This window comes from Oncorhynchus mykiss, chromosome 22, assembly GCF_013265735.2.
Source record: "Oncorhynchus mykiss isolate Arlee chromosome 22, USDA_OmykA_1.1, whole genome shotgun sequence".
NCBI classification, from domain to species: Eukaryota; Metazoa; Chordata; class Actinopteri; order Salmoniformes; family Salmonidae; genus Oncorhynchus; species Oncorhynchus mykiss.
This window is the reverse complement of record NC_048586.1, coordinates 31,957,917-31,973,740: the sequence shown is the minus strand read 5'-3', so window position 1 is coordinate 31,973,740 and position 15,824 is coordinate 31,957,917. Positions and strand designations below refer to the sequence as shown.

Below are 15,824 nucleotides of genomic sequence, written 5' to 3'. Positions count from 1 at the left end.
TCCACATAAAATGTACAAATACACGACAGAACAACTATAGACAAGGACATCAAGTAAATAAAATATGTAATACAAAAAAAATATTTTTAAAAATACGAGTTATATATTAGAATGACAAAAAAAGACAAAAAACACTATTTACAAATTATTCATATATACTGTACATATTAATATTCTTAGTCACAGTTAAATGAGATCTTTAGATAGAGAGGCTCTGTGATACAATATGTTTTTTTCATCTGTTTTTAATGCTCATCTTGCCTTTTGTCTGACTAACCTTTGGTGGCAAAGAATTCCATGATGACATGGCTCTATACGTAACAGAGCGACGCATTACATATGTTTTTGGGTACAGTGAAGAAACGCATAGGGGGAGGCACATGACACATATTTCATAAAAAGACTTGAAGAGAAGTAGTCAATTTCTCCTCAACCCTCAGCCATGAAAGACTATCATGCATGTTGTGGATGTTAGTTGTGTGTGCAGTTAAGGGCAGGGAGTGCTGTTTTGTTTTGAGCCCGCTGCAGCTTTACTACGTCTTCTCTGCTGCACCTGACAATATTACCGCACAGTAATCAAGATGGGACAAGATCATACTTGAACAACTAGTACAGTTTATCTTTATGTCAAAAACGCACTTTCTTGGGACTTGAGTTTTCCCTGTTACTCTCTGTATTGAGCAGGAGCATCAGGACATCAGCAGGGCTTGTCTGAAATGTCGCTCCAGATCACAAACTTTACGTCATGATCATTTTGCAGGCAGCTGGGGTGAAGTGCACTCAGTGCAGTGGTGGGGCTCGCTTCTCAGAGCTCTATGCATCCGTCATGCTCTTCCTTCAGAGCTCTGTCAGGTTCCTGCATGCACTGCTCTCTTCCTCCCAGGTGTGTGCGGAACAGAACATCTCAGTATGCTTAGTTAAGTACTGTATCAATGATGAGATACCACTGCCTACTGCTGCAAATACTTCAGCTATTTAGATACAGACGGTTGAAAGAACAACCCATTTTCCCCTCTGTGGATCGATAAAGTTTTTTCAATCAATCAGGCCCTTAGATGAACCCCAAATTCATTTTCAAGTTATTGATGAATCTTTCCGGAAGCTGCTTCAGGCCCCCAGCTGATTGTCAGCCATGTTTGTGCTCTATGACATACAGCACCAATTCAGATAAGGGAACTCCTGTTTAAGAACATCCCCTCTGTCGGATTCTGTCGTTTCACCGTTTGTTTGCCTTTATAGATGATTTTGTTATTTTTAAGATGCTGGATACTTTACTGTGATAGCTTTAGCTTGCCGTGGTGATAAATTGTAGTCGTTTTGTGGCGGAGATAAAACCTTCTTTTTTTTTTACCGACAAATGATTCACAAATTTTTCACAAATACTTCACAAATAATGCACAAATGTCTCATAAATGATTCCCAAACATGTTTTATAAAGGGCAGTATCTGTGATTAATGGCATATAAATATCTGTTTATTTTCTCTGGAAGCCGTTTCATCTCACTCTGCCTGTGATGTAATGGCTCGTGATAAAGCTGACAGTTTATATAGCATATCAGGTTCAGATGCAGTCTTGCTTAGCATACGGATATCTATTTGTGTCAGATGTACAACAACAACACGTCTAAAGGAAAATTATGATTCTTGAAAAGATCTATAAAATCCATCTTTATTAACCCTTGAGGAGAGCACTATAGACCAATGTCTCGGAGAATGTACTGAAGTCAGGACGATCACAAAAAGGGGGTGATGAATTATTGTAGTGGTCTATCAAAAGAGTTACGTGTTCCTTTCTCCACTCGCAACTAGCTAGTTTACCTCCGTCTTATACCATTATGATTGAGGATAAATGCTAAATGCATCCTAAAGATATAAATTATGTGAAGTGAAACATAAATTGAAATAGTGTGTGGTAATGATGCGTGTGGCTGTTATATTCAACCATAGCAAAGCTGAGGTGTGGTGTATTGATTGTTTCAGCATTTGTTCGGTGTAAAGTGTTGGGTGGGAGGCATAGCTAGACACTTTCATTTGATTGCGCTCCGCTCTTCTCCAGGCAGATGTAGCATCATTGTTCTGCAGTATTACCTACACTTCTCATGTCTCTTTGTGTCGTAATAAAGTGCTCTGTATTTGACACTTTAAGAGCTGTGGATTATGGTTATTTATATAATAACATCATAATTACAGAGAGCTGACTGGCCACTGACTTTACACACTCTCTCTCACACACACACGCACACACGCGCACACACACACACACACGCACGCACGCACGCACACACACACACACACACACGCACGCACACACACACACACACACGCACACACACACACACACACACACACACACGCACACGCACACGCACACACACAGATGGATAGATAACAGTCTAAGTCATATCCTGTAACATGATTATAGCTTCTGGTGCCAGCAGGAGGGAGAGGGAGGAGGGGAAGTGCGGGAGAGGGGGGAGAGCGGGAGAGAGGAAGAGAGAGGGGTGGCCTTAGGGAGGGGGAGAAAGGAGCCCTATTGGCCCTGGTAAAAAGTAGTGCACTACATAGAGAATCAGGTGTAATTTGGGACACAGACCATAGCTCTGGATCGATGTGGGACCATAAACAGGAAACACCATCAGTCAGTATTGTTTTGGATGTTTTCTCAATTTTTTCTAGCTATTTATTCTGGATTTCCTATTTTGCCTCTGGCTTGGAAGGACTGCCCTGGAAAAAGCTTTTATACTGAAGTGCTTGCTTCTGTAAAGTGAGTGTGAAAGAATCAGAACCTAAGTCTTGTTAATAGCAAGACTTTTCTGTGGAGCGTAAGGTTAAAGGGGCAATCAGCAGTTGCTACACCCACTTCTTGTGACGTATAAATGAATTACGTGTACGCATTGATATGAATATAACTTGTAAATGCCTCATGAGCTTAGTTCAACTGTTCTTCCCCATCAGAACCCAAAATATAAGCTTGTTTTACTCCAATGTTTGTAAACTAATACAATTTTAAACAAACACTGAATAGCATCCTAACATGGTTAAAACTATCATTTTGATATCATGGATGGTCAGTGCTTGCATCCATAGCTCTGTCTATGAATTTGAGAATGATTAAACTTCTCCAGCCCCGCCCTTAGCTTTTTACCGAACCAGGGGTGATTGCTGCTTTAAAGGGTAACAAGTCCTTACATGGTTGCTAAACTGAACTCTGCAGTGTGGGGTGACTGAGCGTAGTACGTACGAGGAACAGGAAGGAGGTTCTCTGCAAACACACAGGAGGTGATTTGTGTGCACACTTGCATGTAACCTGAGGAAAACCTGTATTACACCATACTACCAGCCCTGGGTCTGCAGGGAGAGAGCGGGAACCAATGACAAACCCACCACTCCACAAACACACATTACTGAGGTCAAGCCATTTTTTTAGCAGGAATATTACCAGACATTCACCATTAACTAGCAGGCCTTAACTTGGCTTGGATCCTATTTCCTATTATGTAACACAAGCAGCATATTGATGTAATTGCATCATAAATGAATGTGTTGTATATATTTTGTATCCAGTGTGGTTTGGAACTAGTCAGTGTGGCTATACATGAATGTGTTGTATTTTCTCCAGATGGGTTAGTTAGTATACATGTAGCTAACCTGTCTACGAAAATGCATGCACCCATGACTGTAAGCCTCTTTGGATAAAAGTGTCTGCTAAATTGAATATATATTATACTAATATAAATTCATGTGTTATATGTGCTTCTGCGGGATTAGTATAGCCTGGTCCCAGATCTGTCTTTGATGTCATGCCAACTGCTAAAAGATGTGGGACCAGGCTAGGTTAGCATGGTGGTGGTGCTTCTTTCTGTCTACAACACCAGGAAGGCTGTCTGTCTTGGCCAGCAGACAGATACTATACCTGGGAGGATTTTTAATCTCTGTATGTCAGCTGTGTTCATGCCACTGCCCCAGAGATTAGTGGTGTTCCAACACTTAAACGTTAAAACGTTTAAATGAAATTTGAATTTTTAATAACGTGAAGAAAAATCCCATAAAGTTAAGATTGCAGTGCAGTTATCACAAAACATTATTTTCTGTGTTATAGCCTAAATAGACAATAGGCTATAAAGGCCTGGGGAATGTTGTGTCATTTAAATACATCCAGAGAGAAAGAGGCAAACTTTAGGTTACTTTGGTGAATTTGTGAAGAATGCAAGACAGATTACCAAGACATATGCACACCAAATATTTTTCTGCCAACCCCCTCCTCTCTCTACATTGCGCTGGCTTGCCCGGGGTGTATTCATTACGCCAATTCTGTTGCAAAACATTTCTTAAACGGAAGCAAACCGAATGACACGGAAAGGGATCTACCTGTATTTGTCCAATAGAAACTCTCGTTTTAGTTGCAAAATGTTCAGTTTTGGACTAATGATTTCACCCCTGCTCTTTCTCTTGGCTTATGATGTAAGTGTGTGTTCAGTCTTCGGTCTTTTGGGTATAGAGTATCCTAGACTATTCATTGATGATAGGCCCTGCTTTACTGAAGTTGCGAGACATTGCAAACCAAGAAATCGAGAATTCAATTATTTTGTAGTCGACTCTCCACCACTATGTCATCATCGTTAACAGCTAGAAAAATGGCGAACTCCTGTATGGCAATACTTTGAGAAGTTAAATGAAAAGGAAAAGCAAACTTTGTGAGGTGAAATTGAGGTACAGTAATGGAAGTACTTGTGCAATGCTTAACCATCTGAAAGGGACTCACCGTGAGACCGAAACTGTTGCTGGCAGCAGCACAGTTGAATTGTGAATTTCTGTGAGGGAAAAAGAAAAAAAGTCAACTGAAAACTGATAAAAAAAATGCAGTTTAAACGTTAAAAACAATTGTCCATTTGTCACATCCCTACCAGAGATTCTAGAGTAGTCTGTAATTCTGCCAGACGAGTTTAGGAGTAGTAGCCCTTGTAGTATGACTGACTGAATACGGTGTGGCTGCTGAGGTGTTGCTGGCTTGGCTTGGTGATTTAAACGATTTTATTTCACCTTTATTTAACCAGGTAGGCCAGTTGAGAACAAGTTCTCATTTACAACTGCGACCTGGCCAAGATAAAGCAGTTCGACACAACCAACAACACAGAGTTACACATGGAATAAACAAACGTACAGTCAATAATACAATAGAAAAAAAATCTATATTAAGTGTGTGCAAATGGCGTGAGGAGGTAAGGCAATAAATTGGCCATAGTAGCGAAGTAATTACGATTCAGCAAATTAACACTGGAGTGATAGATGTGCAGATGATGATGTGCAAGTAGAAATACTGGTGTGCAAAAAGTTCATATTAACAATATGTGGATGAGGTAGGTAGATTGGACGGGCTATTTACAGATGCTGTAAGCATCATTGCTCAGAGAGCAGTAATGCCAAATGGTTTAGTAGTAGTAGCTAGGGTTGAATAGCGGGAAACGGGTTACCGAGATTTACTGAGCTCTCCTGCTCAAACCCACTCTCTTTTCCCGCAATCAATAACTGTGAGAAACCTGTAAATTATAATAAATTATTTTTATGAACAGGATTATGTGAAATGGAACTGTTACATTTCTAAATCTGGCTTCTCTATGGCCTACTCTCAGTTATCTGCATGATCAATCATCAACGCTCAGGGTGGGGACAGACAGCACATCTCGGTATGGAGTGCAGTTTACAATGCATGTATCATCTCATCATGGTAACTTTTTTCTTGTGACAGGTATATATTTGCTGCAGATGAGCAGATACAATAGTGATATAAAAACTGAGTGCATGTCTAATTTATACATATCCATCTCGCTTTCAGGGTTACCTTCATTTTTTTTGGAAATATATTTTTTTTTATTGCAGATGCAAAGTTTTAAAACAGGCTATCACTCGAATATCGTTGCTTTAAATAATTGTGCATGTGAGCACTCTCTCATAGTATTTTTCTCTCTCCATCAATTCCATTCAAATTGCATCCAAAATAAATAATCATGTTCAAGATTGAACAAAAATATAAATGCAACTTGTGAAGTGGTGGTCCCATGTTTCATGAGCTGCAATAAAAGAGCCCTGAAATGTTCCATATGCATAAAAAGCTTATTTCTCTCAAATGTGGTGCACAGATGTGTTTACATCCCTGTTAGTGAGCATTTCTACTTTTCCAAGATAATCCATCCACCTGACAGGTGTGGCAAATCAAGAAGTTGATAAACGGCATGATCATTACATAGGTGAATCTTGTGCTGGGGACAATAAAATGACACTAATATGCGCAGTTTTGTCACACAACACAATGCCACAGATGTCTCAAGCTTTGCAGGAGTGTGCAGTTGGCATGCTGACTGCAGGAATGTCCACCAGAGCTGTTACCAGATCATTTAATGTTGTTTTAGATCATTTGGCAGTACAGTGGCTTGCGAAAGTATTCACCCCTCTTGGCATTTTTCCTATTTTGTTGCCTTACAACCTGGAATTAAAATAGATTTTTGGGGGGTTTGTATCATTTGATTTACACAATATGCCTACCACTTTGAAGATGCAAAATATTTTTTTGTTGTGAAACAAACAAGAAGTAAACTTGAGCATGCATAAATGTTCACCCCCCCCCCCCAAAGTCAATAATTTGTAGTGCCACCTTTTGCAGCAATTATAGCTGCAGTCTGTTGGGGTATGTCTCTATAAGCTTGGCACATCTAGCCACTGGGATTTTTGCCCATTCTTCAAGGCAAAACTGCTCCAGCTCCTTCAATTTGGATGGGTTCCGCTGGTGTACAGCAATCTTTAAGTCATACCGCAGATTCTTAACTGGATTGAGGTCTGGGCTTTGACTAGGCCATTCCAAGACATTTAAATGATCCCCCTTAAACCACTTGTGTTGATTTAGCAGTATGCTTAGGGTCATTGTCCTGCTGGAAGGTGAACCTCCATCCCAGTCTCCAATCTCTGGAAGACTGAAACAGGTTTCCCTCAAAGATTTCCCTGTATTTAGCGCCATCCATCATTCCTTCAATTCTGACCAGTTTCCCAGTTCCTGCCGATGAAAAATATGGATGGTGTTCTCAGGGTGATGTGAAAATTGTTGGGTTTGCGCTAGACATAGTGTTTTCCTTGATGGCCAAAAAGTTCAGTTTTAGTCTCATCTGACCAGAGTACCTTCTTCCATATGTTTGGGGATATGTCACCCATTTGAACATGTTTGGGATGCTCTAGATGGACTTGTACGTCAGCGTGTTCCAGTTCCCACCAATATCCAGCAACTTCACACTGCCATTGAAGAGGACTGGGACAACATTGCACAGGCCACAATAAACAGCCTGATCAACTCTATGTGAAGGAGATGTGTCGCACTGCATGAGGCAAATGGTGGCCACACCAGATACTGACTGGTTTTCTGATCCACACCCATACTTTTTTAAGTATCAGTGACCAACAGATGCATATCTGTATTCCCAGTGATGTCAAATCCATAGATTAGGGCCTAATGAAGTTATTTCAATTCTTTATGTGAACTGTATTTCAGTAAAATCTTTGAAATTGTTGTATGTTGCGTTTATATTTAGTTCAGTATATATATATATATACAGTACCAGTAAAAAGTTTGGACACACCTAGATTCTTCAAAGTAGCCACCCTTTGCCTTGATGACAGCTTTGCACACTCTTGGCATTCTCTCAACCAGCTTCATGAGATAGTCACCTGGAATGCATTTAAATTAGCAGGTGTACCTTGTTAAAAGTTAATTTGTGGAATTTCTTTCCTCCTTAATGCGTTTAAGCCAATCAGTTGTGTCAAGGTAGGCGTGGTGTTCAGAAGATAGCCCTAATTGGTAAAAGACCAAGTCCATATTATGCCAAGAACAGCTCAAATAAGCAAAGAGAAACAACAGTCTATCATTACTTTAAGACATTTGAAAGTTTCTTCAAGTGCAGTCGCAAAAATCATCAAGCACTATATTGAAACTGGCTCTCATGTGGACCACCACAGGAAAGGAAGACCCAGAGTTACCTCCAGTTAATTCCATCTCAGATTGCAGCCCAAATAAATGCTTCACAGAGTTCAAGTAACAGACACATCTCAACATCAACTGTTCAGAGGAGACTGCGTGAATCAGGCCTTCATGGTTGAATTGCTGCAAAGAAACTATTACTAAAGGACACCAATAATAAGAAGAGACTTGCTTGAGCCAAGAAACACGAGCAATGGACATTAGACTAGTGGAAATCTGTCCTTTGGTCTGATGAGTCCAAATTTGAGATTTTTGGCTCCAACCGACATGTCTTTGTGAGACACGGAGTTGGTGAATGGATGATCTCTGCATTGTGGTTCCCACTGTGAAACATGGAGAAGGAGGTGTGGGGGTGCTTCGCTGGTGACACTGTCGGTGACTTATTTAGAATTCAAGGCACACTTCACCAGCACGGCTACCACCCCATTCTGCAGCGATATGCCATCCCACCTGGTTTGCTCTTAGTGGGACTATAATTCGTTTTTCAACAGGACAATGACCCAACACACTTCCAGGCTGTGTAAGGCCTATTTGACCAAGAAGGAGAGTGATGGAGTGCTGCATCAGATGTCCTGGCCTCCACAATCATCCGACCTCAGCCCAATTGAGATGGTTTGGGATGAGTTGGACCGCAGAGGGAAGGAAAAGCAGCCAACAAGTGCTCAGCATATGTGGGACCTCATTTCAAGTGAAGCTGGTTGAGAGAATGCCAAGAGTGTGCAAAGCTGTCATCAAGGCAAAGGGTGGCTACTTTGAAGAATACAAAATATGTTTTGATTTGTTTAACACTTTTGGGGGGACTACATGATTCCATATGTGTTATTTCATAGTCAATGAGAATGGTAAATGACTGGAATATTCATATATTGAATGCATTAACAGAAATGACTGTAAACAAACAAACATTGTAGATTAGAAATGAATGGTCAATTTACTAGCGGTGATATATTTAATGCTGAATTGATAGACACTAACAATCAAACACAAACAATTCAAACAATGAAGTTACGAAACAATGAATGTGCACAAATTGGTGGGAGGGAACGTATTCTGGATAGAGATGTGCATTGTGCATCTTAGCCACATTCTCTTTCTTCTTGGCCTGTGCCATCCCTGCGGCCCCCGCAATGTATCAGTTCACTGAGATGAGCGTGAATAAGACAGGCGTCTCGTGCCCCGTAAAATATATATATATATATTTGCTACTGCTCGACAAAAGAAAATCTCGATCAACCAACAGCCTATCGACCAAACAATTGGGGTTAGCCCTACATTCTACACACTCACACTCACACTGACACTCCAATACACACACACACACTTAATTTGCTCACACGCACACACACTCACATACAATCATATTAAACGCGGCTGCTACTCTGTTTATCATATATCCTAGTCACCTTACCCCTGTACATATCTAACCCAAACACTCCATTATCCCTGCACATTCGCTCATGAATGCACGGCCAGGCACAACTCCAACACCATCATCACGTTTGCTGATGACACAACAGTGGTAGTCCTGATCACCGACAACAATGAGCCTAAAGGGAGGAGGTCAGAGACCTGACCGTGTGGTGCAAGGACAACAACCTCTCTCTCAACGTGATCAAGACAAAGGAGATGATTGTGGACTATAGGAAAAGGAGGACCGAGCACGCCCCCATTCTCATCGACGGGGCTGTAGTGGAGCAGGTTGAGAGCTTCAAGTTCCTTGGCGTCCACATCACCAACAGACTAACATGGTCCAAGCACACCAAGACAGTCGTGAAGAGGGCACAACAAAACCTATTCCCCCTCATGAGACTGAAAAGATTTGGCATGAGTCCTCATATCCTCAAAAGGTTTTACAGCTGCACCATCTTACTGATTCCGATATATCTGCTAAAATACTGTTTTACATCGGGGAAATTAAAAAGTTAAAACATTTCACACTGAATTCTCATAAATTGCAATCCAAAAGACAAATTGTCCAATAACTATGCTTCAAATGTTGATTTCATACATTGTGATAATAATGGCACATCTTGACAATGGCCACACGTGTTCTGATAAGCATGAGATTCCCTTTTCATCCTTTTTATTGAATATCGGTATCGGTGGAGTTATCGGCCCATACCGTTATATAGCGTTAAAAGGCCAATATCGGCCGATATATGAGTTGTAATTATACTATAATACAATATTTTTATTTATTTAACCAGGCAAGCCAGTTATGAACAAATTCTTATTTTACAATGACGGCCTACCCTGGCCAAACCTTCCCCTAACCCGGATGACACTGTGCCAATTGTGTGCTGCCCTATGGGACTCCCGATCACGGCCGGTTGTGATGCAACCCAGGATCAAACCAGGGCCTGTAGTAACGCCTCTAGCACTGAGATGCAGTGCTTTAGACCGCTCCGCCACTCGGGAGCAATTCATACGGGCTTAAAAAATATTAGCCTACTGGAACTTGTTTCATTTATTTACCCAATTGCTACACTGTAACACCATGAAACGTGGCACGTTTCTAACCTAAACGTCAGTGTTGAAAACTTACACATTAGGCATTTAGATTAGCCAATAGGTGTTCTCATCTTCAACACAGGTGTTTAGAATGCAAGATTAAACATGACAGTCAGCTTTTTCCAGTCAGTTTCCAACCAGGAAAACACCTATATCTTCTTAGTGTTCAGATTTGAAACACTTTTCCTATCATCCTGTTTAGAATGACTTTTAGTCATTAATGTGGTTTTCCATGCATTTTAATCAGATCAGTGTTAGGAATGTATGTGACCTTACCTATATTTCAGCAAAACAGAACAGGACATTTGATTCAAGAAATAGTTTCAGTCATGTGGTGTTGTTTCTCGATCGTGTTCATTTCCGTGAACTCTCCGAGTGGGACGATCGGCTACATGACTCGAGCAGGGGAAGCAGTTTGAGTTTGAAGTGGAGGGAGTACAGGGCTTAGCATGTCTCGAGGAGGCTAAAAAGAGATTTTGGCTTAAAAATATTTTCAGAAGGTGTAGGGTAATTGGTGAAGGGAGGAGGATGGGATTGAATCTGTAAAATTCAAATCAAACTGTATTTGTCACATGTGCCGAGTACAACATGTGTAGACCTTCCTGTGAAATGCTTACTTACAAGCCCGTAAGAGTTAAGAACATATTCACCAAATAAATAAAAAGTAACACAATAAAATAACAACAACAAGGCTGTATCAAAGGTGTACCGGAAACTGAGTTAATGTGCAGGGGTACAGGTTAGTCAAGGTCATTTGTACATGTAGGTTGGGGTTAGCGATGATGGGGAAGAAGGTATGTTGAGGAAGATTGGTGTCAAGTTCAAACAGAGTGAGCCGGACGCCAGTTTGAGTTCTGGAGGTGAAATGGAAGGGGTAGAAGGTGTTGTGAGGAGCTCGAAGCCCGAGCCTAGCATTGATAGACATGGTTAGGATAAAGATACATTTGTTCCAGTGGGAGGGAGATTTTTGAAGAGGGTGGAACCAGGCCTTTTTGCTGATCCTTGGGTGGTTTCAGGTTGGGTGGAAAAGATGGTGGGTGCTGTTGAGTCGGTGAAGGTAACCCGAAGTGGACTTGTGATGTTTGTTTGTATTACCTTAGCTCGGAAGGCACAGGCGCTCCATGCGATGCAACTTGGGGAAAGCCCTGTATCTTGCTTTGCACCATTGAAGGGAGTGATTTCTGGGGTAGTGTTAAATGTGGAGGTGGAGCAATTTAAGTTGAAGATTCCTGGTGTTTGTGACACCCACCGTTCGTTGCGACGCAGATTCGGTGGGGAGCATGGTGAAACAGAGGTGACACGGTCTGTTATTTTGAGCTTTGATTCATAGTCTTTACCTGATAAAGTACTGTTATGATATATGAGTTATGCTGTTAGAGCTGTTGTGCCAAATACACTGCGGTGTTATAGGTGTCACGTTTATGGGCATGTTGCAGCAGTGTGTAGGAGCGAGAATCCAGGATGTGGGAAGTGTGCAGGAGGACATGGGACAGAGGAATTTGTAGTTTTTGTGGGAAAAGTTGTGTGTGTCAACTGTAGTGGTGCCCATGTTACTGGGGATCGGAGGTGTCTGGTGTGAGAGAGGCAGGTTGACGTGGCCAGGGTCAGAGTAGTGCAGAAGGTGTCGTATTCTGAGGCAGTGAAGAAAGTAGTGGAGGGTGGATGAAGGGTGAGGGATTCTGAGAGGATCCCTGGAAATAGTAGATATGTGCCAGAACAGAGGAATAGGCCAATGAGTGATATACAGAGTGGACAAAACAACTTCTGTTGAACGATGGAAACAGATCAACTTCTGTTTCCATGATATAGAGTGACTGGGTGAATCCAGGTGACAGCTATGATCCCTTCTTGATGTCACTTGCTATATCCTCTTCAATCAGTGTAGATGAAGGGGAGGAGGCAGGTTAATGAAAGATTGTTAAGCCTTGAGACAAATGAGACATGGATTGTGTATGTGTACCATTCAGAGTGAGAATGGGCAAGACAAAAAATATTTAAGTGCTTTTGAAAGGGGTAAGGTAGTAGGTACCAGGCACACTGCTTTGTGTCAACAACTGCAACAGTGAAGACTATTCCATGCGAGAAATTGCCAAGAAACCAAAGATCTCGTACAACGCTGTGTACTACTCCCTTCACAGAACAGTGCAAACTGGCTCTAACCAGAATAGAAAGAGGAGCGGGGGCCCCAGTGCACAACTGAGCAAGAGGACAAGTACATTAGAGTGTATAGTTTGAGAAACAGGCGCCTCACAAGCCCTCAACTGGCAGCTTCATTAAATAGTACCCGCAAAACACCAGTCTCAACGTCAACAGTGAAGAGGCGAATCCGGGATGGCTGGCCTGAACAGGTTGTAGGCTGTGGATCTCTGCACGTAACATATCCTAGATTCCTTGAGATATGTACATTAAGGGACAGGTTTACATAAGCCTGGTCCCAGATCTGTTTGTGCTGTATAGCCGACTCCTATGGTCATAGTTGGGTCACGCTTTTTTTGGATAGTCCTGCTCTTCCATCTGTAGATGGTCATACTATCAACAAACTCTCTGTTGATAAGCAACTGCTTGCTAAGGTTACGGTTAGGGTAAGGTTTAGAATAAGGGTTAGGGTTAAGGTTAGGGTTAGAGCTAGGGTCTGGCTTAATAGATAGTTTACATGTTACTGATAGTCTGTGCATAGTCTGTAGAGCATCTTCAGATAGCCTATCCAAATAAAGTGTTACCCAAAGTTAACCATAATACAGGGCAAACAGATCTAGCACCAGGCTAGATGTACCGTTATTCCTAAATGAAAGTCTCCTGTATAGTAAGTAACAGTGAGATCAGGTAACAAGGTGAGGGAGTGTCTCTCAGACAGCCAGGCTGGCAGCTTAAAGAAGGGCTTCTCATGCCTCTGCTGAAGGCTTGTCAGATTGATGTGTGGAGGGAAGAGGTGAAAAGATTGATCTGTCTCTACCACCAGATATCTCCAGTGAAGGACAGATGGCTATAGTTAAAGCATCATCACCTGTTTTGGCATTCTGTCCCTTTGTCTTCTAGCTCAGAGTTCTTTGTCTAGATCTTATGGGTAAAACAAACTGTTTTATTTTGCTCCAAAACCAGGATTATAATAATGATCAGCCTGTGTTTGATTTAACTTCTCTGACTGACATCGTATACAATATGGGACAAGGCTAGTGATCATACATTTGTACAGTCGTATTGATTTTATTTATACCCGTATTATTGACAGTGCTGTAATCAGGGTGTATTTTTATCAATTGTCCTATTGACAATGGGTCGAGTACTTTACTGAGAGACTGGTGAGTGGTGAGTAGCCTCTCTGTCTCTCTCTCTCTTTCTCAAGGCTACTGACAGACGTGTGTGTGTGTGTGTGTGTGTGTGTGTGTGTGTGTGTGTGTGTGTGTGTGTGTGTGTGGGCGTGCGTGCGTGTGATGTCTTTTCATCACATGGTAATAGAGCCGAGGGTGAATAGTGAGGACATTGTAGATAAGTGTCTGTCTGCTCAAGGCAGCTTCCACCCCCTCATTCACCTGCTTGTCTGAGTGCTACATTAACACATAGCTAGCTATCTCTCCTGTTCAGATATGCTTCTACAGCCTATTCAGGCAGAGCCCTGACTGTGTGACTTTCCCCTGTGATAGCTTGTCCATTTACATCCATTTAAATGGGTCTGGAGGAGTGATGCTGGTCTCTAACTCAGGAACTGAGGTGTAATAGGTAGCAGCAGGGTACAAAAATCAAGTCATGAAATAAAGACCCTCACATTATTGAATGTTTCCACAGTTTTATTGAGTGCAACTTTTTATCCTGTAAGTCTTTGTCTGGCTTAACAATAAAGGCAGAAAGGGTTTCACTTACTCTGGCTGTTGTCTTTGTGTATTTGCAGTGCGGGACCCAAGGGAGACAACATCTATGAATGGAGATCCACCATCCTGGGACCACCAGGCTCTGTGTATGAGGGAGGGGTCTTCTTCCTAGATATCACCTTCTCATCCGACTACCCCTTCAAGCCACCAAAGGTACAGTACGCTTTATTCACTTGCTTTATAAGGTTTAGAGGTGGTTGGTTAAACAGTTCAGTAACATGGGAGCCTCTGCTTGCGTCCCAAATGTCACCTTGTTCCCTATGTAGGGAATAGGGTGCCGTTTAGGACGCAGACTCTGTCTGCAGTTAGTCCTCTATTGTTCTACATGGAGGTCAGGGCTGACAGGAGTTTGCTGAGGTCATCAGTTGAAACCTTGAGGCTGATTAACATGATGTCTTGTCTTGTGTTTTTGACTAACTGGCGCTGCCCAGCCATCATCTCCTTGAGGCTACTACACAGCAGCAGTTACACTACAGCACTCTGCTCTACTGTCACATGACTGTGGAGACCAGGGGACCAAAATAACCCTGAGCCATTTAACACAATGCTGTTATTATTGAGAAAGAGAGGCAGCAGCAGCAGCCACTAAGAGAGAAGCCCAGCAGAGTCTCTGTGTGTCCCAAATGCCCACTATTCCCTACATAGTGCACTACTTTAGTATACACACAATACCACATAATGTCAAAGTGGAATTATGTTTTTAGAAATGTTTACAAATTAATAAAAAAGGAAAAGTGGAAATGTCTAGGATCAATAAGTATTCAACCCCTTTGTATGACAAGCAGGAGTAAAAATGTGCTTATCAAGTCCCATAATACGTTGCATGGATTCACTCTCTGTGCAATAGTGTTTAACATGATTTATGAATGACTACATCATCTCTGTCCTCCACACATACAATTATCTGTAAGGTCCCTCAATCAAGCAGTGAATTTCAAACACAGATTGAACCACAAAGGCAAGGGGGGGAGGTTTTCCTATTGGTAGGTGGGTAAAACATTGAAATATCCCTTTGAGCATGGTGAAGCTATTAATTACACGTTGGATGGTGTATCAATACACCTAGTCACTACAAAGATACAGGCGTCCTTCCTAACCGGAGACGAAGGAAACCGCTCAGGGATTTCACCATGAGGCCAATGGTGACTTTAAAACGGTTACAGAGTTTAATGGATGTGATAGGAGAAAACTGAGGATGGATCAACAACATTGCAGTTCCCTATGGGACTCACGACCATGGCTGGTTGTGGCACAGCCCAGGATATGAACCCAACAAAGTAGTAATGCCTCTAGCACTGCTGCATGCAATGTAGTGCCTTAGACCGCTGCGCCACTCGGGAGCCCCATTATAGTGGTGGCTGCATTATGTTATGGGTATACTTGTAATCGTTAAGGACTGGGGAGTTTTTCAGGATAAAAATAAACGG

At 41.8% G+C, this 15,824-nt stretch overlaps 1 protein-coding gene across 3 annotated transcripts in view; it reads left to right on the top strand.

Annotated features, from left to right (window-relative positions):
* The window catches only part of ube2e3 (ubiquitin-conjugating enzyme E2E 3 (UBC4/5 homolog, yeast)), a 53,778-nt gene that overhangs the window by 24,611 nt on the left and 13,343 nt on the right, over nt 1-15,824 (top strand). For all 3 annotated transcript variants that reach the window (XM_021579537.2, XM_036959126.1, XM_021579538.2), the window contains exon 4: nt 14,418-14,550. In XM_021579537.2, coding sequence (XP_021435212.1) covers nt 14,418-14,550 — 133 coding nt within the window. The remainder of the gene's footprint in view (nt 1-14,417; nt 14,551-15,824) is intronic.